Source organism: Heptranchias perlo, chromosome 11, assembly GCF_035084215.1.
Source record: "Heptranchias perlo isolate sHepPer1 chromosome 11, sHepPer1.hap1, whole genome shotgun sequence".
Taxonomy (NCBI): domain Eukaryota; kingdom Metazoa; phylum Chordata; class Chondrichthyes; order Hexanchiformes; family Hexanchidae; genus Heptranchias; species Heptranchias perlo.
The window spans coordinates 29,957,920-29,983,102 of NC_090335.1; the positions used below are offsets into that span (position 1 = coordinate 29,957,920).

Here is a 25,183-nt window from a genome sequence, read left to right on the forward strand (position 1 = left end):
TTTTAAAATAGGGAACAAAGGAATTTCATTCAATGAGTCTAGAGTTTGTGCACTAATACTCATGCTACCTAATTTCAAAGCCTAATCCTAGGTTTTTCAATGCCAGCTGACTATTGTAGCAGCTTTAATTGGGCAGCTGGCAGTGAAAATGTTGGAAACATTGCCCTTCTGGCCACAACTACCACGATGCCACCAACTATAATACAGAGTCAGTATCCACTGACCCTTTAGCCTTACTAGCACTTTCTCATACAGTACAGATGTAGCAGATACATATCAAATAAATGATCATTATTGTGTGTGTGTATGTGCATGTGTGTACGTGTGTGTCTGCCTCTATATGAAATCTGTGTCAGAACCAAGTATGTTTATATTATAAAATATGTGGAAATGTCTTCAGATTCTTCTCTGTTTGCTCTGTACAGCAGATCAAACCACAACAGAAGAATTTTTGTATGAAATTCAATATGAAACAGAGAAGGCCAGAATTCAAATGGAGTCTACAGTTGCAATAAGCTTTGTGAAAAAGAAATGGGATACAGAAACTGGTATTGTCACGCTAATCTTCAACATTGTTTTTGCACCATATAAACCAATCAGGTATGCGAATGCTACAATGTGCACCACAAGGTAATCTTTGATAATACAAAATTTGTGGGAAAACAGTAGATAACCAGTTTTTTAAAAATACCCAAAGGCAAATAGAGTTCTGCATATTTTCCTTATTTTTGATATTCACCTGCATAGTTTACCTGGCAAATACACATGGCAGTCAGCTGGTACCAGAAATTCCTGGCTGAGCTGCTGCCAGATTGGCCTCAAAGGCCAGTCCGAAGTACCAATTCACACACCGCTGCAATATGTGTTACCAACATGAGCCAAGATGTCAATGGTGAGCCAGATTGTAGATCTTCATGACAGGAAAACACAGTTTAAAACTAAGACGGGGGCGATTTTTACTTGTTGCACCTGGCGTTAATGTTGCGGTAACGGCCTCAAAATGGGGTCGGTGGCCATACCACCGCATTAACGTTGACGATGTGGCCGGCTTCATTTTGAAAGGGGCCTACCGCTGGGTTCCCAAAGTGCCTGCCTGTTTCAGGCAGTAGGCCTCTTTTAATATGCAAATCAGGGTCCGAGGACCCCGATTACCATTTTAGGTTGGACCTGATCGGAGCATGCTCTGTGTAAGCTACAGTCACTTTCACAAGCGATGGAGCTGAATAGGTCCAGCAAAGGTAAGTTTGAAATTATTTTTGTGGGGCCCGGAGGAGCACTTCCCACAAAAGTAATCTGGGCGCATGCCACCCTGGGACCTCCCATTCTGCTGAGGGTTTTACCCTGATACCGGCTGGGTAGGCTTGATAGTGGACATCCTATATTCAACGAATGGCTCAAAAGTCAAAATCGACCCATCTCTCCTAAATGTGGAAAAGATTTTATTCAGTTGATTTTTCAATAATACAGATGAAGGAGTACTTCAGAGAAAAACATGTACCTCCGCCCTTGCTTTTGCCTTGAAAACATGAAGTAGAGTGATTCCAAAATATATTCAAATACTCCAGAATCATTCTGATGAGAAATAATTCAAGTATTCATTCACGGAAATTTCTGGGCAACCTCCAAATTCTGTAAAGTTGGTGTGGAATTTTTGGCCCAATCACACAATGCAGTTAATATTGCTCACAGGTTTTCTTACATTGCATACTGTGTTTCACCACTACCAGAATGTGGTAACTGAAGATGCTACATCATTACAACGGAACTCTCCTGCAGCTCTGTGCTGATTGAAACCATATGTATCAATGATTTTTTTCAATTATTTCATTTCTGCAAAGGCAAACCAAACAAAAATTACTTTTACATTTACAAATGGAGAACCTTTCTCACTCTAAGAAAATCACTCACTGCAAACGTTTACATTTGACTACTCCGAGGAAATAATCAAATTAGCAGTCAGTTCCCCTTCACTCAAAGGCCATTTTTGTCTTGTTTTGTGAATTCTTTGCAACCTCTCTCTACACCATATTCTTCTCTGGGATTAAATTGGATATTGTCTCAGGAAGCAATTCAAATCAGTGGAATGCGTCTGCAGGCAAACTCAGCCCTTGTTTTGATTAACTGACCATTTTTGGTATTGTTTTGGTGTGTCTTGAAAACTAATGAAAACATTTGTCACAATAATGGCCCCCTTGACAATGATGGTAGTATTGGATTGAGGAAGCATATCAGTGCCAAATCGCCATTATGCACATCCATGAGACGTTGTTTATTTTTGTTATAGCTGAGTGTCTTTCTTTGTTGAAGTAAATGTTTTTCTGTCATTTTTTTTATTCATTCATGGGATGTGGGCGTTGCTGGCAAGGCCAGCATTTATCACCTATCCCTAATTGCCCTTGAGAAGGTGGTGGTGAGCCGCCTCCTTGAACTGCTGCAGTCCATGTGGTGAAAGTTCTCCCACATTGCTGTTCGTTAGGGAGTTCCAAGATTTTGACCCAGTGACGATGAAGGAACAGCGATTTTACAAGTCAGGATGATGTGTGTCTTGGAGGGGAACGTGCAGGTGGTGTTGTTCCCATGTGCCTGCTGCCCTTGTCCTTCTAGGTGGTAGAGGTCATGGGTTTGGGAGGTGCTGTTGAAGAAGCCTTGGCGAGTTGCTGCAGTGCATCTTGTAGGTGGTACTGCAGCCAGAGTGAGCCATCAAAAGCATTAAGAGTGCCAAAGCAGCATAATATTTAGAACATGATTGTGTTTCATACAATCGCATGCTTAACTATTTCACTGTTTTAATTCAGGCATCCAGCAATGCTAAAAGTGCAGTCTGCAACTGGTGGAATATGGAAATTCCCATTACTGCTGATTGCCACTGAGCCACAGGTGGATGACATCATCAATATTGAAGCCTCAGGACTGAATAAGGAGTCTGTTGTTTGCTTTAGGCTTACAAGCCAGACAAGGTATTGTAATCATTTCAGATTACTTGCAGTACTCTAAAAGGTTAATGTCCTTAATGCATCACAAAAAGTAAACTTTTTTTTCGTAAAATATGTATCAAGCAGTTGATTTTGTGTAGATGATGGAATTTGTTGCTCTATTAGCGCCAGCTAACTCGCAGTCTCCAACTGCACACCACTTTCTGCTAGTATTCACACTCCTGCGGTGATTTTACATGGAGTTATATAGATAAAAATTACAACATGGAAGCAGGCCATTCGGCCCAACCAGTCACTTTTGGTATTTATCTTCTATATGAGCAGTAGTCCTAATCCCATTTGCCCATCCTGTTTCTATATCCCTTTATTCCCCTTTCCTTCAAAAACCTACCTAACCTATCCTTAAATATTGACATGGTCTCTCCTTCACTCATTAACTCCAGTACTGCATTCCACAACTCTCTGTGTAAAAAAGGTTTATCCTGCTCTCTTACATTTAATCTTATATCTATGTCCCCTTATGCCAGACCCCCCAATCACTATAAATAGTCTGTTTCTACCTGCTCTGTCCTATCCCTTCATAATTTTAAATACCTCAATCAAATAACCCCATAATCTCCTCTGTTCAATGAAAACAGCCCCAATTTTTCAAGTCTTTCTTCATATTTGTATTTATTCATACCAGGCAGCTTACTTGTGAATCTGTGCTGTATCCTCGCTATTGTATCAACATCCTTCTAATAGTGTGCAACCCAAAATGACACACAGTATTCCAACTGTAGTCTTACTAATGTTTTATATATGGATTCATCATTATATCTTGACTTTTATAAAGTATATTTCTAGCTATAAAATACAGTATTCCATTAATTATTTTATGGTCTTAGCCACTTGAGGTACTGCTTTAATATATTCATGTAAATTGTGGGGCAGGATGGTTACAATCATCAGCTCTTGATTTTCTGTCATGAAACCATGTTCAAGCCACCTTTAAATAGGTTTTAAAACCTCTCCAAGTGCATAAAAAGCAGTAAGTCTCTGAGTCGTAAGATTACCAGGACTGGACTCACAGTCAAGGGCAAGATTTTTTTAATGTTCTGATCTGGTTCAAATTTTTCGCCATAGGAAGTTTTGTGCCTGCCAGTTGGAATACAAGAACGCAAATGTTTATTTTGGTAGAGATATTTTATACAATATTTCATATTCTTACCTCTTTTCATCAGTGCAATGCACCCATAGCCTGATGGAAAGGGTGAGCAGATAATTTGCTCCCTGCCCTCTGTACTTTAGGCAGCTTCCGGAAGATGTATGAAAATAGCATGGGTTGATCAACCTCTGAATCCTCTCCTCTACAAGGAAGTTTGTTTCCCTCACCTCGCCCTGCTCCCAGCAGTGTGGCAAAGGCTGGGAACTCATGATCCTTCTGCTTTGTGGCACAGCGTATTAACACCTCTGAAATTTGTCACCACACTGCTTACAGATATTTAGTTTTAAGATGACATTCCTAATGAAATATACTCAGCATCCCTTTAAAATATTAAACTTTTTTCCATAAATGCCAACCAATGAAAAGTAATAGAAAATTAATAATTCAATGCTGCAGAGGCATATACTGCATTAAAATTTGTAATATAATTGGTAACTTTTCAAATTGTTAACCGTATCTATTAGAATATATTACTTTGAAACAGTAGAACATGTCACTTAATTTGTATGATGCACTGGACTCAAGAAAAGAGACGTTAGGAATACTGTAGTAAACAAAATGGGCCCAAAATTCCACACACAAGTTGCACCAGATTTGTGCCAATGAGTTTGGAGTTGTGCCTGTGATGCCTTACAGAGTTGAATCCACCAAAATTCCATGCACGCTATGTGGGTAGATGACAGTATCTTCAGGTAATAAGAAATAGGAGCAGGATAAATTCCTCGAGCCTGCTCTGCCATTCAATAAGATCATGGCTGATCTTCTACCTTAACTCCACTTTCCCATCCTATCCCCATATCCCTTGATTCCCTTAGTGTTCAAAAATCTATCAATGTTAGTCTTGAATATACTCAACGACTGAGCATCCACAGCCCTCTAGGGTAGAGAATTCCAAAGATTCACACGTTTTTCCTCATCTCGGTCCTAAATGGCCAACCTCTTATCTTGAGACTATGGCCCCTAGTCCTACACTCTACAGCCAGGAGAAGTAACCTGTCAGCATCTACCCTGTCAAGCCCTCTAAGAATTTTATACATTTCAATTAGATCACCTCTCATTTTTCTAAATTCCAGAGAATATAGGCCTATTTTACTCAATCTCTCCTCATAGGACAACCCTCTCATTCCAGGAATCAATCTAGTGAACCTTCGTTGCATCCCATCTAAGGCAAGTATAACCTTCCTTAGGTAAGGAGAATAAATCTGTACACAGTACTCCAGGTGTGATCTCACCAGAGCACTACATAATTGCAGCAAGACCTCCTTACTCTTATACTCCAATCCCCTTGCAATAAAGGCTAACGTACAATTTGCCTTACTAATTGCTTGCTGTACCTGCATATTAACTTTCTGTGATTCGTGTACAAGGATATTCAAATCCCTCCAAATACCAACATTTCTTAGTCTCTCACCTTTTTAAAAAATATTCTGCTTTTCTATTCTTCCTACCAAAGTGGATAATTTCACATTTCCCCACATTATACTCCATCTGCCACCTTCTCGCCCACTCACTTAACCTGTCTATATCCCTTTGCAGTCTCTTTGAGTCCTCCTCACAGCTTACTTTCCCACCTAGCTTTGTATCGTCAGCAAACTTGGATACATTACACTTGGTCCCCTCATCTAGGTCATTGATATATATTGTAAACAGCTGAGGTGCAAGCACTGATCCTTGCAGCACCCCACTAGTTACAACCTGCCAACCTGAAAATACCTCATGCAAGTAGCTGGCACAGCTCCATTATTGCTCTTTGGTGAAGCGTACTCTTCTAATACACATCACCTTACTAAGGTCCTCACAGGATCACGGTTGATTGCACATTCTTTCAGGGTGGGGATAATATTTTGTTGGGAACATCCTCCTTAAATGCTGCCTCGCTCTCCTATCCTTCATCCTCTCCTTATCCTCCGCCCCTCCATAATAATGACATACCAAGTATTCCTATAGGGACTGCCATACCTGCTCCTGAGAACTTCTCACTGTGGATGGTAGGTCAAAATCTTGCACTGGTCTTACACTCGTGCAGGTGGTTAGAAGCAAGTCCAAGGCTGACTATGCTCACTGCAAAAAAATATTATCACTCCAAAAAGTTGTTCCTGGCTGCAGTAATGGCTATTTAAACTTTCTGCATTCTTCAGGCTCAAAATCTCCTCACCGGCCAGTCTCAGCTATCCTGGCAATAGCTGTGCCTTATATTTTTTATTCTAACTTACCCCTAGTGCATTGCAAACCTATATCTCGGTAATTCGATGCCACTGGTCCTCACTACAATATATTCAGATTAGGTGGCATGGATACTCGGCAGGCACATTGTAGGAAGGGCCAAATTGCACTTGGAAATTTGGGCACTTCATTATTGGAACAGAAAACCAGCAAAAACACCTTTTGCCCCAATTTGTTGGCCAGTTCCGTGACCTGTCCTGATTTTATGTCCCAAAAACGACTTTGAATTTCAGGGCTGTGCAAACTAATATTACGTTAACACAGCAATAACAGAGAAGTTCTGACTTGAATTTTAATACGATTGTTAGGATTATTAATTACTGCAAGACTTTTTATAGTCCAGTATAGATTCGTAATAGTCTGGTCTGTTTTGCATTTAGTGATTGGTAGGATTAAGCACATTTGTATACTGGGAACAAAGTACGGTTGGGACTTTGAGGCTGGATCTACAGTGGATTTTCCTATAAAGCCGTTGGTTAATTCAAAGAACACAGCATTCCTTCATGTATATTGCATTCTTTCAATTTCATGGAAATTGTCACCGGACTCAATATCCAGCCCTTCCACTACCAGAGCACGGTGGCTGCAATATGTACTGCCCACAGGATGCACCACCCTCGCATGCAACCTCTGCCACCGAGAAAGACTAGCAGCATTGTAATGGGAACACCATCTCCTCCAGGTTCCCCCCCCAAGTCAAACACCAACCTGATTTGAGCATATATTTCCATTTCTTCATTAGATCAATATCCTGGAGCACCACTTCCACAAGGACTGCAGTGGTTCAAGAATAAACCACCTTCTCAGGGCAACTAGGGATGGGCAATAAGTGGGACCTTGCCAGCGACACCCACATCCTGAGAACAAATTTTTAAAAATTATATTTTGAATCATTCAGATTTTCCTGTAGATCAGATGAAATTACATAAAACATTCATTCTAAGGGATAACCATTAGCTGATTTAACAACTGATCATTTTTATAGAATGTGGCTGACCTAAATATGGGACACTGTTTCTCTAAGTATTTTTCTACTTCACTTCCTACAACTTTTAGGTATCCCATACCATTCACGGCACACTTCCTACCTTGTAGTGATCAGGAATTTGTGGTATCACCTCAAACTGGAGAATTGCTTCCTCTTGGCTCTACTGGAACTCTAATTACTGTCGGATTCACCCCACGTATGTACAGCAGAAAACATGAGGCAAGACTTGTCATACAGGTGAGTCTAATAGACAGAAAAAGCACAAGATTCAATTTTAGCTTTGTAGAGTGAAATAAATTGTACAATGCCCTCAAAATTCTCAAAGTAGCATAACTGTTTACTTAGTAAAAAGAATAACATACATTGACCCAAGTGAGGTTTTACTTTTTTTATGATGAATTTTATGTTTATTGGGTAATGAATATCAGCATTAAGAAATGGGATTTTTCCATTTTTTGATCTCGTGTCATCATCAAGGGGTGGTATAACTTGGGTTAGATGCAGGCTGAAGGTTCCCTCTAGCCTGCCCCAAAAAAAGCCTTTAATTTCTCTCAGAAGAGCACTGCTGTAACATCTCTTTTACATCTACCAAGCCTCCTTGCAATCTCCCCAAGTGAAATTACCAATTTAATGCTATCAGTGCAGAAACGGTATGAGTTTTGTGCTACAGACTCTCATCCGCTAAGAAGTAATTTGTGTTTGAATGAACTCATTTAATTTAGGACCTTTACAACCATCAGACAAAAATAAAAGTATTTCATCCAGCATCCTAAACTGGATCCAAACCTATATTCCAGAGATTAAAACCGAATGTTATAGCTTGTTGTATTACCTCGCCCCCAATTTTTTTTGAAGAAAATATAATTTGATTAATACGAACACCACTATATAATAAAATTGCACCGTGTCTGTAAGGCTATCTTTGGGACATTAAAATGCATTAAGGTGAAGAGAATCTTATCAAAAGTGTACTTTATGTCACTTCTATCTTAAATAGGGAGCCTTACACAATGCATTTTATAGCAGTTAGAAAGTGTTAAAGCATTACTTTATCTGCACCTTAGGTGATAGAAACACAAGCACACAGAATCAGACTACAGAAGAGTGGGAATAAATAGTGGCAGATACCTGCAGCCCTAGAGTACATCCAAAATAGCTGGCCTGATATATATTTTTTAAATTGTTGCCTAGCATTAATGCCTTTGTTCTTCTTTGATTAAAGTGATTTTGTTTTTCCAACTTTGGTGCCAGCTACCATTTCTTCAACTGTAAAGACAGATACATGGGGCCAAGATCTCTAGGACCACCATCAATGCTATTGATCAATCGACAGGAATATGTGTTTGCATTCCCACACCCCCCCAGCCCCATATCAAAATGCACTACTGTGCTCCTGCACAGCATTCTGTCTAGCAGTCTGACCAAGAATTAGCCAAGTTGGCTTGATAAGACTGAATTGGGTCAATTTTAGCTTCCCTTCTTCCTCGAAATGGGCGTGACAGATGTAATGTAGCATAAAATTAGATTTCTCACTCGAGTTTGGAGCTTTTGGTAGAAACTTCCATTTCAACAGGTGGGAGTTTCACAAACATATTGGTCCCGAAATACTAATGTGGTAATTTGTGACAAATTTGCAGAGCATCGCCAATGAGTCTGGAGTTGTGCCTGCCGATGCTTTGCAGAGCTAAATCTACTAAAATCTCGTGGGTCAGTGCATTTAGCTATCCATTGCTGGTTTTCTGGTGTAAATCACATGTCAAATGGGCGTAATGTTCTGTGCAGCTTTTCAAAAGCCAGGTCTGCCTGAAGATTGCAGCAGCATTTTGGGGGAGCAGCAAGCAAGTTGGAATATGTCTCTCACTTTTCCTCCATCATTTCTTGCTCTTCAACCTCAACGCTAATGGCATTCAAAGATATGCCTGTCGGAAATGCCAGTGCTTGAGAAGCTCTCACTGTGGGTCACAATCTTCCAATGGTCTCATACTCCCACAGGCAACCAGAAGCAACTCCAAGGCTGTCTGGGCTGAATTCCAAACAAACGCTCCAAAAAGTTGTTCCCAACTGCAATAATCACCACTCAAACTTTCAGCAGTCCTCTGGCTCAAAAGCTCCTCACTTCCGCTGGTCTCAGTTGATGCTGGAAACAGCTGTGCCTTATATTTCTCATTGTAACTTACTACTTGTGCATTGCGAGAGTAAATACAGGATATTCAAGGCTTCAGCACCAACAGCCCTCACTTAAATATATTTAAAGTCAGTATATGTCAGATGGACCACAGGAAGGGCAAAATTCCATTAGGAAATTTGAGGGGATAGATTTTGGGGAGAAAACTGGCACAATTGGCTTCTGCCCCAATTTGATGGCCAGAAATATGAAATACCCCAACTTAATGCTGGAGAACTGCCAAAAATGGCATGGAATTTCAAGACCATTCAGATTAGTAACGAATGACATCATGTAGCCATCAATGCAATTTCACATTCTTTCCGTTATGACACTTGGGGCATACACAGATGTAAGTTAGTTGTTTCAAGTGCAAAACACTTAGTCATTGCCACTCTCACCAGGTGCATTTGCAGTCATTTTTTCAGGGGTGAATAACTTTTTGTAATTTTTCTCTACTCTGTCTGTAGAGAGGATTTACAGGAGGGATTTTGATGTGTCCACTTCCTTACCCTTTATGCTATGAATGCTCCTATGCAAATTCCTCTTTATTTGGTTTACTTGGAGGATGAGGAATAAAAGGAAGAATGCAAGGCTCCGTTAAAGGAACACCAAGTAGTAGAAGGACTACTCCTACCTATCCTTGGCTCCCAATTTAATATACAGGCTAAGGTGAACATTTCTGAAAATCAGAAGAACACTTTGTGTGGAGACTAATCTTCAATAAGGACGAAGTGACAGAGTTGTGACACATGCTGCAAGATGACCTACAACCAATCTCCAGGGCAAACACAGCACTACCTTTCTCAATAAAGGTCATTGGAACCCTGAACTTTTTGTTTCTGGCTTCTTCCAGGATGCCACAAGGGACATCAGTCACATCAGTCTATCTACAGTTCATACAAGTATAAAGTATGTGACTGACGTTTGTTAGGCAGACCAAACAATTTTATCACTTTTCTAATAGACAACTGGAATCAGCAGGAGAGGTCCCTGGGGTTTGCCCAGATTGCAGGATTTCTCAAAGTGCAGCGTGTCCTAGATAGCCCTGGTCACAATAGTGGAGCCTCATGAATAGCAAGACCTTCCAGTCAATCAACATCAATGATTATCGCACTATCATGATGCATTCATTTTATGACAATGCCCCATTCCCCCATTGTTTGGCCCTGAACACAAAATGCAAAATTGGCTCCTTGGAGACCAAGGTTATCCACAGCAGGGTGGCTTATGATACCTATGTGACTTTCACAAACATCCACTGAACAGGTATAATGTCCACATATGACAGCCATCATCGAGCACACCATGGGAATGGTGAAGTGAACATTTCGATGCCTTAACAGGTCAGGGAGCTTCCTCCAATTCAGCCCATTCACACATCATCGTGACTTGCTGTATGCAGCACAACTTTGCTGTTCAATGTGGAATAAACTTGAGGACTCCAGGAGACCATGGCTCTCAGTCTTCTGAGGGCAAAGTCACATACGAGATAGAGAATGCTGAAGATTTTTCTGGTGAACCACAGTTGCCAGCCACCAGAGCCGTCCATCAAGATCTGATTCAGGAGTCCTTCACATAATACTTCAGCCACATTGCAGTTTTCCCTATATCTTCACCTTCCTTGAGAAATGGTACGATCAGTACCATAGTTAGTCCACAACTGCCAAAATAGAACATTTCTCTCACCTGACCCTCCAATCTGCAATGCCTTTATAAGTACATTCTCTAAAGATAATACAAATGAAGAGCCACCAAATTTTATCTTCTACATTTGTTTTCCATCCTGGTGTTCTATTAGTACCTGACAAACCAGGTCTGGGAACTGAATACACAGTCCAAATGGAATATTAAGCCACACTAGATGTTAATTAATGTCAGGTCGCAGTTAGCTACAATGCCACGTTAAGTTAAGAATATTTGTATTATTGCCGGTCAAGCAATAGACATACAAATAATGCATTGCTATAATATTAGGCTACTTTGCCAGAGTTTTATTATGATTAAAATGAGACACTGCAGGCTCTCAGGAAGCAGAAAATGTAACTGGTCAGGTATGTGACTGGACTGTGGAACTTTCTATGGACTCTGTCACATGTAAGTTCATGTGATCTTTTAAGTGTAAGTACAAGTTAGGACTAGCTTTGTGGAGCATGTTACAAGTGCAGTTTTAGCTGAGCCCTAATTGGGTTGTTCAGGGCAAGTAAATGTCAACATGTTGTTAATGTTCAAAAAGCTATTAGGCCTTGTAGCAGCAGGGTATTTTAATAATGTTGTTTTGGTGTGAGGGAAAGAGTTTCTAATGGTGTGAGGGAAACAGTTTCTTACATAGTTTTGTTTGTTTCTGAGGGTTGCTAAGGCAATTCAAAAAAAAAAGCTGAAAAACAGCTCACTGTGGTGTTTTTTGTTGCTGCATTGTACACATAAAATTAATCTGTAAACCCTCATATATCGGTGATGTTTGAATGTGGCATTCGTATTGTACAGGCAAAAGAGGTAGTTTAAAGTGTAACAAAGGAGACTTTTATTATGGGTACAGTCTTAAACTGGAAAATTGGTTATTTGGGTTCCTTAAGCTTTCAGAAGTTCTATTATTTTTAAGATGAAAATACCAAAGCAGTGCAGGCCCTAGAATGTACCCACTTTGAGTAGGAATTTGTTTTCCAATGTTAATTATAAAATGGTAGCTTTGTCATCTTATATCACCATAAGCAGCATCATTGCTCACAATTTCCATTCATCAGTCCTCATGAGCTTGAAAGGATGCTTAAATAAAAGACAAGAAAAGAAAAGATTGGAAAGTAAAAGCCCTTTATTCAAAAAGTCTCAGCTTGGCAGCTTTACAATTCAGCTACACAACCATGCTCCCTTCCAGAGGTGTTAGCGCTATGCCAGCATGAGTTCCATCAACCATTTCATCGTTGCATTTCTTATTTGGACAGCATTGTGACTTCTTTAGATTGCAGGACCGTTTCTCAAAACAATGCATCCCAGGCTGCTGGTACTGTGCTCACTTTTTATATTGCTGGACAGATCTCAGGCTGCTACCACTGAGGTAGCCTTCTCCATTTGCTGTTATGGTGGTCTCCTTTTAGATTGCAGGACAGATCCCAGGTTGCTGGTATTGTGGTCTCCCTTTAGATTGCAGAACGGATTCCACAGTATCAGAATAACAACTGCACAGTTGTTTAAAAGCATCAGTTCGTGACATAATTTTCTGGTCACCTGATGTTACCGATATCTGGGGAAGGATATGTACAGAGCAGCTGGCCTGTACAGGTTTCACAGCAACACTCCAAAGTAAAGGCATCAGTAATCTAACAATTTCCCTTATAGCACCTAATGAAGACATTTACTTAACAATTCAAAGTAAAACTTCAACATATAAACAAATGGTAAACTCTCAAATGTAATTAAAGGAGTGTTCGAATTTATGCAGTAATATGTGATTTAGCTCAACAACTCTTGCAATATGCAAATTGGGTATATTTCTTTAAGACCAAAGATGACAGTGTATGAGTATTTTCTTTAATCGAAAGATGACAGTGTATGAGTACTCATAAAAGTACAGATTATATAACATCCGTAGCACAAAATGATTTGCCGTTCCTAACAAAACAATTTTAAAAGGATTCTTCATGCACTAGAAGGGCCTTTCATATTAAGCTAACACCGGTATTAGAACACAAAAAGTAAGGACCAGTAAAACATCTTGGCCTGGATTCTCCTCCCCGCCCCCCACCTTGCCTCAGCACAAGTTGAGTGGTGTACTTTTTACAAGCGCTCAACTTGACCTCATCTGAACCTGGCTGTGATTTACAAGTCCAGCTCATTTTGAATAGCTTTTGTGAGCACCACTTGGGATTCAGCACTCACACCAAACAGAAAGAGGAAAATTGTACAGTGCTGCAGGCCCTAAAAGCTTGTAACAGAGCAAGTTCCCAGATGTATTTTGACCTACTGTCTGTTATGAAACCTTCGGCCCTGCAATGCAGCCTTACTACACACTAGTAGAGGGGAAGAAATGATCATTAAGTCCCAGGCAGTTCCTTTATAGATCCTCCAATATGAAGAGGCAGTCTTCAGGGTAGGCACCTGCCAGGCAGAGTCCCCAGAAAAGCAGGAGGCACTAAAGGTTTAATATCTCATGCAAATTTGGCATCTCCAACAATGCAGCGCTCCCTCAGTACTGCACTGAAATGTCAGCCTAGATTAGGTGCACTAGTCCTGGAGCAAGGCTTGAACCTACAATCTCTGACTCAAGAGGCAAGTGCCCTACCATTGAACAAAGGATGACACAATTTTTATGATACCATGATTTGGCCAGTGTTAATTACAGTACTAATGAAGTGTGGAAAAACTTCACAACCAGAAGGAATTGTAGTCTTCTGCTTGCTTTTTTCCTGAAATGAAATTAGTTTGTAAGTGTATATTTTAACAAAATAACAATATACAATACATTGCACATTATTTGAGAACAGATTACGTAATGTGTATTAATTTTAAGATAACCAATGTCCTGAATATTATTGAGCATTATGTAGCACTAAAAGATAACAACAATAACCTATATTTATACAGTTTCTGTAATGTTGAAAAATCTGCCAAGCGCTTCACAAATGTATGAGGAAAGAAAATAAACGCCGAGCCAAAAAATGAATCAAAACCTATAAAAATATGGCTTCAATAAACTTTTCTATTTTTTAAACATATTGATTCATTCTATGAATACATTACAGGTAATAAACTTCTAATTAACTCCTCTAATGGCCATAGATAGTTTGGTAACAGCTAAATCTTTAGTAGATTACTCTCCAATTAAAGTGTGTATGAACAGTAGAGATAATCAGCAGTCTCACCTCAGGATTAAGCCAAACTAAAACAGACAGTTCAGCCATTGTGCCAGAAGTGAGCTTTTAGCTCTAAAGCTTATAAATTCACTGGAAATGGTAGAAAACATGCGAACAGCAAGTTCCGACTGAAAAAGATAGACAGCGTTGCTGTAATACAATTACTTCTTGTGATCAGGAAACTGGTTTGCATCTCCACCGTTTCTTAGAAGTGACATAGGGCTAGAAATTGGGCCGTGTAGTGTCCGACGCTTCGGCGCTCTGCGGCCTCCCAAGCATCCAAGATGGTGTCTTGGCTGCGCATGCACGTTTCCAGCATGACATGCGCCAGACGCCATCTTGGTATAGGTATTAGCGCAAGTGCAAATGCCGAACGCTGGAAGCATGTAAAGGAGAAAATGAATGCAGTCAGTGTGCAACGCTGATTTAAAGTGATAGACACCATTTTGGAACTTAACGTTCAACTCAACCACAGTCTTAACCACGACCATCTGAACATGTCTTAGAGTGCCTGGAGGACACCCCACCAGCGCTATGTAAAGGGACCATGCAAGATTTTTAATGGCTGGATTATTGCTTCTGATTGCCGATACATTTTTAACTGTTTTTGGAGTTCTCCAATACTTGAATACTAAGACTAGGGAACATAGTCTAACATTTAGAGCCGGGACGTGCAGGAGTGAAGTTAGGAAACGCTGCTACACGCAAAGGGTGGTAAAAGTTTGGAATGCTTTTCTGCAAAAGGCAGCTGATGCTAGCTCAATTGTGAATGTTAAATCTGAGATTGATAGAGTTCAGTGAACCGGGGTATTAAGGGATATGGGGCTAAGGCGGGCATATGGAGTTTGGCCACAGGTCCACCATGATCTCATTGAATGGCAGAACAGGCTCGAGGGGCTAAATGCCACTGCCACTTGCTGCCTCCTAATATGCACCACCTTCTCCCGCAAGAAAGTGGGACGTGTGTCTGGGTGATGTGACTGTCATGGTTGAATAGCTGCCAGTGTGTGTGGCCTGTGAGTTGTGGGTGGGCGGCTTGCAACAGTGGTAATGTGTAAGGGTGAGAGGAAGCATCTGATTGGCAGGGTTGAGTACTGATGGAAAGAGTTTGTTGGTATGTGGGGGATGGGGGGTGTAGTGCGTGGAGCAGAATGCGGCTAGTGGTGCAGTTGGTAAGAGACGCCACATGACGGTTGACTTCGCCTTGACCACTCATGTCAAAGCATTGAACTTCTTCTTGCACTACACCCATGATTGCGGTGCTGTGCGCCTGGCATTGACTTTGTCCCCCGCTGCCTCCCGCTGCCTTTTGGGTATATGTCTGGAGGGCCTCTTGGGCCCCCCCCCCCAACTTTCCGGTAGATATAGGATGTCCCTCCTTCTGTCCACCTCTTGCACCAAGGCCTTTAGCACATCATCTGAGAACCTTGGTGCACACACTCTCACAGGTCTGGTACCAACTCAGGTCGGCCAGTTGGTGAGGTCTGGCATGCAGATTGGAGAATGTGGGATTTTGTAGTGCGCAACCTTTATTCAATGTTTTAACATAACTCATCAGTGTGTAAACATAAGGAAGGGACCTGCATGTGTGTTTTACGTATGTGATGTCTGATATCCATGCAGAAAGCAGACTGTTACTTGTAGCAAATAACAGGTACCGGCTAACTTTAAGAGATTTTAAGAGACAGCCTCCCTTTAAGTGATTGAGGCTCCCCCAGCTGGTGGAAAGTGCAAATTGCATTGAATCCTCGTGTGAACGCTGATTTCCAAAGCTGCTGTCAGGTAAGTCCTCAGGCCTGACCAAAGTCTTGTCCTGCCTGCGCAGGGGCCATTGTGCGTGGGTTAATAGCGGATCACGCAACCCATGCCCAATAATAGGCCTTATCCAATTTTTTCCCCCATTATCCCCTGTGTATAGCAGGTATGCATTATATGACAAATGTATTTCCATGTGGGGTCTTAGTTGTCAGTTTTGACCTTGATTTGTTTGCAGAAATTTACATTGGTTCAAACTGGAATTAACTCTAGTTGTCCCCATACATTGATAGATAGATATCTTATAAAACAGGACACCAAACTAACCTCTTTGTGTTTAAAATATATATATTTTTTAAATCCCTATACTGCTTTAAAAAAAACAAAAAGCAGACTGTGTATTTCTAGTGATCACATTTCAGTAACATTCTTAACTAATCTGTACAGTGGTATACTTAACTAATCTGTCAGTGATCTACCTAACTAATCTGTACAGAAACTATGAAACTTGGGTATAATCAGGAATTATTGCTACTTGTAAACTGATGTTGAATAGTTCAAGCGTTTACATTACTGTAATGAGGGAGGGTGCAGATAATAGGTAATGGAATTGTCTAGACAGCAGAGGTTGATTTGATTTAAAAGAAGACAAACGTGACATTGTAAACTCAGGACCAGTGCCTTAGAGCTAAGTATCTCGGCCTCCTCCCGATATCCCCACCATCACAGAAGCCAGTCTTCAGCCAATTCGATTCACTCCACGTGATATCAAGAAACGGCTGAGTGCACTGGATACAGCAAAGGCTATCGGCCCCGACAACATCCAGGCTGTAGTGCTGAAGACCTGTGCTCGAGAACTAGCTGCGCCTCTAGACAAGCTGTTCCAGTACAGCTACAACACTGGCATCTACCCGACAATGTGGAAAATTGCCCAGGTATGTCCTGTCCACAAAAAGCAGGACAAATCCAATCCGGCCAATTACCGCCCCATCAGTCTACTCTCAATCATCAGCAAAGTGATGGAAGGTGTCATCAACAGTGCTATCAAGCGGCACTTACTCACCAATAACCTGCTCACCGATGCTCAGTTTGGGTTCCGCCAGGACCACTCTGCTCCAGACCTCATTACAGCCCTGGTCCAAACATGGACAAAAGAGCTGAATTCCAGAGGTGAGGTGAGAGTGACTGCCCTTGACATCAAGGCAGCATTTGACCGAGTGTGGCACCAAGGAGCCCTACTAAAATTGAAGTCAATGGGAATCAGGGGGAAAACTCTCCTGTGGCTGGAGTCATACCGAGTGCAAAGGAAGATGGTAGTGGTTGTTGGAGGCCAATCATCTCAGCCCCAGGGCATTGCTGCAGGAGTTCCTCAGGGCAGTGTCCTAGGCCCAACCATCTTCAGCTGCTTCATCAATGACCTTCCCTCCATCATAAGGTCAGAAATGGGGATGTTCGCTGATGATTGCACAGTGTTCAGTTCCATTTGGAACCCCTCAAATAATGAAGCGGTTCGAACCTGCATGCAGCAAGACCTGGACAACAGTCCAGGCTTGGGCTCATAAGTGGCAAGTAACATTCGCGCCAGACAAGTGCCAGACAATGACCATCTCCAACAAGTGAGAGTCTAACCACCTCCCCTTGACATTCAACGGCATTACCATCGCCGAATCCCCCACCATCAACATCCTGGGGGTCACCATTGACCAGAAACTTAACTGGACCAGCCATATAAATACTGTGGCTACAAGAGCAGGTCAGAGGCTGGGTATTCTGCAGCGAGTGACTCACCTCCTGACTCCCCAAAGCCTTTCCACCATCTACAAGGCACAAGTCAGGAGTGTGATGGAATACTCTCCACTTGCTTGGATGAGTGCAGTTCCAACAACACTCAAGAAGCTCAACACCATCCAGGACAAAGCAGCCCGCTTGATTGGCACCCCATCCACCACCCTAAACATTCACTCCCTTCACCACTGGCGGACAGTGGCTGCAGTGCGTAACATCCACAGGATGCACTGCAGCAACTCGCCAAGGCTTCTTCGACAGCACCTCCCAAACCCGCGACCTCTACCACCTAGAAGGACAAGAGCAGCAGGCACATGGGAACAACACCACCTGCACGTTCCCCTCCAAGTCACACACCATCCCGACTTGGAAATATATCGCCGTTCCTTCATCGTCGCTGGGTCAAAATCCTGGAACTCCCTTCCTAATAGCACTGTGGGAGAACCTTCACCACATGGACTGCAGCGGTTCAAGAAGGCGGTTTACCACCACCTTCTCAAGGGCGATTAGGGATGGGCACTAAATGCCGGCCTCGCAGCGACGCCCACATCCCATGGAAGAATATAAAAAAAGATATCACATATTATTTTTGATTTCTGGCTGTCTTTTCCTTTGTTTTCACTCAAAAACGTGATCAAAGGGGACAAGGTGGCTCATTGATTATAATACTAAACTGAGACCTGCCTTTTAATCTGGGCCAGATTGATGATTTTTTAAAATTTGTGACACTGGCAAGACCGCATTTAATGTGCATCTCTATGGTGATGGCAGGCTTTCTTGAACTGCTGCAGTCCTTGTGGTGATCGTGCTCCCACACAGGTGTTAGGTTGGGAATGCCAGACTTCATAATGATTGTTTACAACTGGAAGGCTTACTAGGCCACTACAGAACTCATCTAAAGTGAATCACTTAATGTAGGACTGGAGGCCAGAGGTAGGGCACCCTTCCCTGAAGAAAATTAGTGAACCAGTTGTTTTTTTTAATGACAATCCAGAAACTTTCATGGTTATTTTTCCTGCTGTTAGCCCACAAATGACCAGATTTATTGAACTCCATTTCACAACTAGCCATGGGGAAATTTGAACTGAAAACCTCTGATTTGCTCGTCAAGCACCATAACTACTAGGTTACCATACCTACTTCTGTTTGCTAATTGTAAGAGTTCTTTGTAAAATGAGCTTTAATCCAGGTCCTCAGAACTCTTTATAGTAAACTGTGAATAATTTGGCATTAATTAGCACACACAGTCTGAAATTGGGATTAAAGGATTTTTGTTGTTGCAGCAGTTTTGTTGTTGTCACTCTCCACCTGGCTGAAGAATGCCTGAACTGTGACTGTTCGAAGCTGACAGTGGCTATCAAAAGTGGAAAAGTGTCACATTCCCAAAAGTACAACAGCCCTCATCTTGACATTCATAAAAATCCACCAAAAATGGAAAATAAATAAATGCATTGTCTAAAAATGCATTGTCCACAAAGCTGGGGTGGAATGTGAGCTGTGAGGAGGATGCAAAGAGGCTCCAATGTGATTTAGACAAGTTGGGTGAGTGGGCAAGAACATGGCAGATGCAGTATAACGTGGATAAATGTGAAGTTATCCACTTTGGTTGTAAAAACAGAAAGACAGATTATTATCTGAATGATGATAGATTGGGAAAAGGGGAGGTGCAACGAGACTTGAGTGTCCTTATACACCAGTCGCTGAAAGCGAGCATTTAGGTGCAGCAAGCAGTTAGGAAGGCGAATGGTATGCTGGCGTTCATTGCAAGAGGATTTGAGTACAGGAACAGGGATGTCTTACTGCAGTTGTACAGGGCCTTGGTGAGACCACATCTGGAGTATTGTGTGCAGTTTTGGTCTCCTTATCTGAGGAAGGATGTCCTTGCCATGGAGGGAGTGCAACGAAAATTTACCAGACTGATTCCTGGGATGGCAGGACTGACGTATGAGGAGAGATTGGGTCGACGAGGCCGATATTCACTAGAGTTTAGAAGAATGAGAGGTGATCTCATCGAAACATATAAAATTCTAACAGGACTAGACAGACTAGATGCAGGGAGGATGTTCCCGATGGCTGGGGAGTCCAGAACCAGGGGTCACAGTCTCAGGATACGGGGTATGCCATTTAGAACCGAGATGAGAAATTTCTTCACTCAGAAGGTGGTGAACCTGTGGAATTCTCTACCGCAGAAGGCAGAGGAGGCCAAGTCATTAGATGTATTCAAGAAGGAGATAGATATATTTCTTAATGCTAAAGGGATCAAGGGATATGGGGAAAAAGCGGGAACAGGGTACTGAGTTGGACGATCAGCCATGATCATTATGAATGGCGGAGCAGGCCCAAAGGGCCAAATGGCCTACTCTTGCTCCTATTTTCTATGTATAACAGCATTTGGGATAATGTACTGGCACAAAATGTTGGTGTCCTAGACCACCATGCCATACAGTGGTAGGATATACACTCATGCCCCAACCTGTACATGGACACCTAAATCCCTTTCGTCTCCACAGTTCCTAGTCTCTCACCATTAAGAAAATATTCTGATTTGTCTTTCTCAGATCCAAAATGGATGACCTCACACTCCTTCACATTGAACTTCATCTAAGTTTTGCCCACTCACTTATTCCCTCAATGTCCTTTTGCAATTTCCTGCTCCCATTCACACAACTTATTAACTATTCCCTCAAGTGGCTCATGCAATAAATCTTATGATCAGAAACATTGCTCAGCTTCAAAATCAGAGTCTGAAATTACTATAAAAAGAGTGGACGGAAACCTGTAGGTTAGTGGGGAACAACCAGGTTTCCAACCAACTTAAACCCCACTATAACTTGTACCAGGCACGAGAAAGAAGCATCCAACCTCCACTAAGTGCAATCATGCAAATGATGGGTTTAGAACGGGATGGCATGACCTGTTCTAAATTCAATAATTTCTGTCCTAGAATGCACCCCTCTAATTATAGAATCATAGAAATTTACAGCACAGAAGGAGGCCATTTGGCCCATCGTGTCTGTGCTGGCCGAGAAAGAGCTATCCAGCCTAATCCCACTTTCCAGCTTTTGGTCCATATCCTTGTTGGTTACGGCACTTCAAGTGCACATCCAAGCTCCTTTTAAATGCAATGAAGGTTTCTGCCTCTACCACCCTTTCAGGCAGTGAGTTCCAGACCCCCACCACCCTCTGGGTGAAAAAAATTCTCCTCAGCTGCCCTCTAATCCTTCTACCAATTACTTTAAATCTATGCCCTCTGGTTATTGACCCCTCTGCTAAGGGAAATAGGTCCTCCCTATCCTCTCTATCTAGGCCCCTCATAATTTTATACACCTCAATTAAATCTCCCCTCAGTCTCCTCTGTTCCAAAGAAAACAACCCCAGCCTATCCAATCTTTCCTCATACCTAAAATTCTCCAGTCCTGGCAACATCCTCGTAAATCTCCTCTGTACCCTCTCTAGTGCAATCACATCTTTCCTGTAATGTGGTGACCAGAACTGTACGCAGTACTCTTGCTGTGGCCTAGCTAGTGTTTTATACAGTTCATGCATAACTTCCCTGCTCTTATACTCTATGCCTTGGCGAATGTATGCTTCTATAATGCAGGCTTTTCTCAGTGAATTATCTGATGTGAGCATTGGTTGCATCCTTAAAGGTTAATTGCTTATGTTTCATAAAGCTGTTATAGTGATATCATAACTTTACTTTGGATTGCTATTTTTGAAAAATACCTTTTGCACTTTATTTCTGAGGTTCTTAGTTTCACTTGGAAGTCTTCCCTGAGACTGATTTTTGTTTGGGGGATTTCCAATTATCCTCTAAAGCAGCAAAACTGTTTTCCCAATGGAATTCCCCTGTTTATGATATATATGTTGTGGAGGAAGAAGACAAGGAGGATCAGTAGGCGGTCAGACAGACTAAGCTCATAAGGTAGCATTGCAGGAGATCTAGACCCTCCCTCAGATACCCAACCAGCGGGGTGTACAGACATGCAAGATAAATATATCAGATTCAGCCCTGAAGCCGTGGAAGAGCTTTGCTCCATCCTATAGGGAGATGTGTAAACTTCCTTAAGAACCAGGAAAGTGCTTACTATGGCTCAGAAAGTGACCGCAACACTTAATTTCCTAGCCACTAGATCATTCTAAGGGGCAACATGTGACTTCTGCCAGGTTAGTCAATATTCTTGCGTCAGGCAGGTAATTAATGACCTGTTTTCCAAGGCAGCTTAGTTCATTGCATTTGATGCAGGAGCAAGACAAATGAGCGAGTGGGCCATTAATTGTTAATCGGATCACTGGGTTTTTATGAGTGCTGCGAGCAATAGATTGCACTTGTAGCCATACGAGATCTTACTGTCAACCCACACCATATGTAAAGTGAAAGGAATTCACTCCCTTAACGTCTAAGTAATGTACGACTACAGGCACAGATTTCTACATGTCAATGCCAAGAATGCAGGGAGCTGCCATAATTCATTCATCTTTTGGCAGTCTAGTATCTTTGCACTCTTACAAAATCTTTCAGAATCAAAGGCATGACACTGGCTGGCTTCTTGGAGATGAGGGCTATCCAGTACTACCAATGCAACTAACACCATTAAAAAGGACCATTTAGTGAAATGGCTCACATCTGCACTCAAATTCAAATTGAACAGGCAATAGGCATGCTGAAGGGACGATTCAGAGCCTTGATAGATCCATCGTTCCCTCCAATACTGTTTTACGAATTGTGGTGGACTGCTGTGTGCTCCATAATTTTGTTCTTCAGAAAGGCCTGGAGATTGAAATTCCCAAATATGATTAAAAAGTCAAAATTTGAACTCCCTGAGGCTGAGAAGCACGGACAAAAAGAGGGTCACATACAGCAGCGGGGGAAGAGATGAAAGACAGACTTATCTGGGACATTTTCAGTAATGCATAAATCCTATTAATGCCATTCTACTTCTGCAATAAGCATTGAGTTTCACCATTCAACCCCTCAAGACACAGCTTACTTATTAAAAGAAGAAGTCCCATAAAGGTCCGACGGTTACAAACATCTTATCTGTTCCAATATCAATTTTTGTTTCATTCTGAATAATCATGAGCGTTATCACTACCTATCAGACTCTAGCAATTCCATAAGTTTCTAGAACTTCAGAATAGAACAATCGCTACGATTCCTAATCATACACTTCCCTTGTGACAGTTTTACTTTCCCTTTGGCCTATTCTCACACTTATAAGGGACTGCCTGAGAGCCTGGGATAGGGATGATTGCTCTACTTGATTATGAGCCTCTTGGCACAGAAATGGCCCTCCTCTCAAGGCTTCTGGGTCCTCGGATAGACCTGTGACAGACTCCTTCTTTAGGCTTGGCTTCTTTGCAGTCATTGGTCTGTTGACTTTCTTCCACCTGTGAAGGCAAATGAGGGGACTGAGCAGAGAGATCTCTTGTGCTGCTCTCCCAAAGGAAAGCAGTACCCTTGGAGCACTTTCCTGCTTTCCTATTAGACACAGGAACAGGATGTTGGTGGCCACTAATCCTGCGGGAGAACAGACCTTGTGGAATCACAAATATCCCTTCGAACCTGAGACAGTATACCAGATATCCTGCTTTCTCTCCAAGCTGCTGCCCTACATATATTGGAATCTGATATATTTGGTCACCCAGGGGCCTGAAGACCAGTGCTCTATCCCTGCACATTGGAGGTACTGACTTATCTGTACGACTCTGTTATATGTGGTACTTTTGCGGATGTTGCTGCAGCTGTCACTTGCTCCAGCATGCACTGCACTAATGAAAAGCTCTCTTTGATACTGCAGGTTTCCTGAGATCATATTCCGAATGCTTAACAGCCAGAGGTTGATATCTTCTTAGCTTCCACTCAGTAACATAATTCTCCACTTCCACTACCTTATCCTCTGGCTTCCTTTATGTTGTGCATCACCAAGTATCAACTCCTCATATAGACTATATGTATAACTCCATGTGAATTTATCTTGGCCGATGAGGGCAAATTATAGGGTGTATGACAGAGTGGGCAATTTGTTCTGGCTGTGCCAGATGTAAAAGGTCAACAACAACAACTACTACGACTACTACTACTACTACTTACATTTATATAGCACCTTTAACATAGTAAAACATCCCAAGGCGCTTCACAGGAGCGATAATCAAACAAAATTTGACACCGAGCCATGTAAGGAGATATTAGGACAGGGTTGGTCAAAGAGGTAGGTTTTAAGGAGCATCTTAAAGGTGGAGAGAGATAGAGAGGCGGAAAGGTTTAGGGAGGGAATTCCAGAGCTTAGGGCCTAGGCAGCAGAAGGCACGGCCACCAATGGTGGAGCGATTAAAATTGGGGATGCGCAAGAGGCAAGAATTGGAGGAGCGCAGAAATCTCGGAGGGTTGTAGGGCTGGAGGAAGCTACAGAGATAGGGAGGGGTGAGGCCATGGAGGGATTTGAACACAAGGATGAGAATTTTAAAATCGAGGCGTTCCCGAACCAGGAGCCAATGTAGGTCAGCGAGCACAGGGGTGATGGGTGAACGGGACTAGGTGCAGGTTAGGATATGGGCAGCAGAGTTTTGGATGAGCTCAAGTTTATGGAGGGTGGAAGATGAGAGGCTAGCCAGGAGAGCATTGGAATAGTTAAGTCTAGAGGTAACAAAGGCATGGATGAGGGTTTCAGCAGGAGATGACCTGAGGCGGGGTGGAGACGGGCGATGTTATAGAGGTGGAAGTAGGCAGTCTTGGTGATGGATATGTGGTCGGAAGCTCATCTCAGGGTCAAATTGGACACCAAGGTTGCAAACGGTCTGGCTCAGCCTCAGACAGTGACCAGGAAGAGGGGTGGAGTCGGTGGCTAGGAAATGGAGTTTGTGGTGGGGACTGAAGACAATAGCTTCGGTCTTCCCAATATTTAGTTGGAGGAAATTTTTGCTTATCCAGTAATGGATGTCAGACAAGGAGTGTGACAGTCAGGTATTGATCCTAGTATTTGTTTTGTCTCTATCTCTTCAGCCTTTTTCTATCTTCCAGATTTTGTTCAGATAAAAAGAATCAGAAATCAGTTCTGATCTTCACTAGTATAAATAAGCAATTGTTGGCAGGATTGCATCCTTGTCCTGCCCAGAAATATTTTAATGAGCTGGCTCAGGATTTCTGATGGGGTCAGTGTTGGGATCATTGGGCAAACGAGAGTCCCGCCCCAACTGTGGCAGAGTGGGATCATTAGAATTTCAGGACCTAGCATTTTGTATGTATACTGTAGTATTACTTTGAAATTAGCATAGAAA

The 25,183-nt window shown here is 42.1% G+C and overlaps 1 protein-coding gene and 1 long non-coding RNA gene across 2 annotated transcripts in view; one reads left to right on the top strand and one right to left on the bottom strand.

Annotated features, from left to right (window-relative positions):
* The window catches only part of LOC137327209 (cilia- and flagella-associated protein 47-like), a 602,936-nt gene that overhangs the window by 577,215 nt on the left and 538 nt on the right, over positions 1-25,183 (top strand). Inside the window, exons 62-64 of the mRNA XM_067992778.1 lie at positions 426-600; positions 2,796-2,957; positions 7,420-7,588. Coding sequence (XP_067848879.1) covers positions 426-600; positions 2,796-2,957; positions 7,420-7,588 — 506 coding nt within the window. The remainder of the gene's footprint in view (positions 1-425; positions 601-2,795; positions 2,958-7,419; positions 7,589-25,183) is intronic.
* LOC137327210 (uncharacterized) lies at positions 1,436-11,316 on the bottom strand. The gene is made up of 4 exons (XR_010964388.1): positions 11,205-11,316; positions 7,452-7,594; positions 7,072-7,220; positions 1,436-1,830 (listed from the first exon to the last, which is right to left on the bottom strand). It is a non-coding gene; the product is annotated as an uncharacterized lncRNA (long non-coding RNA).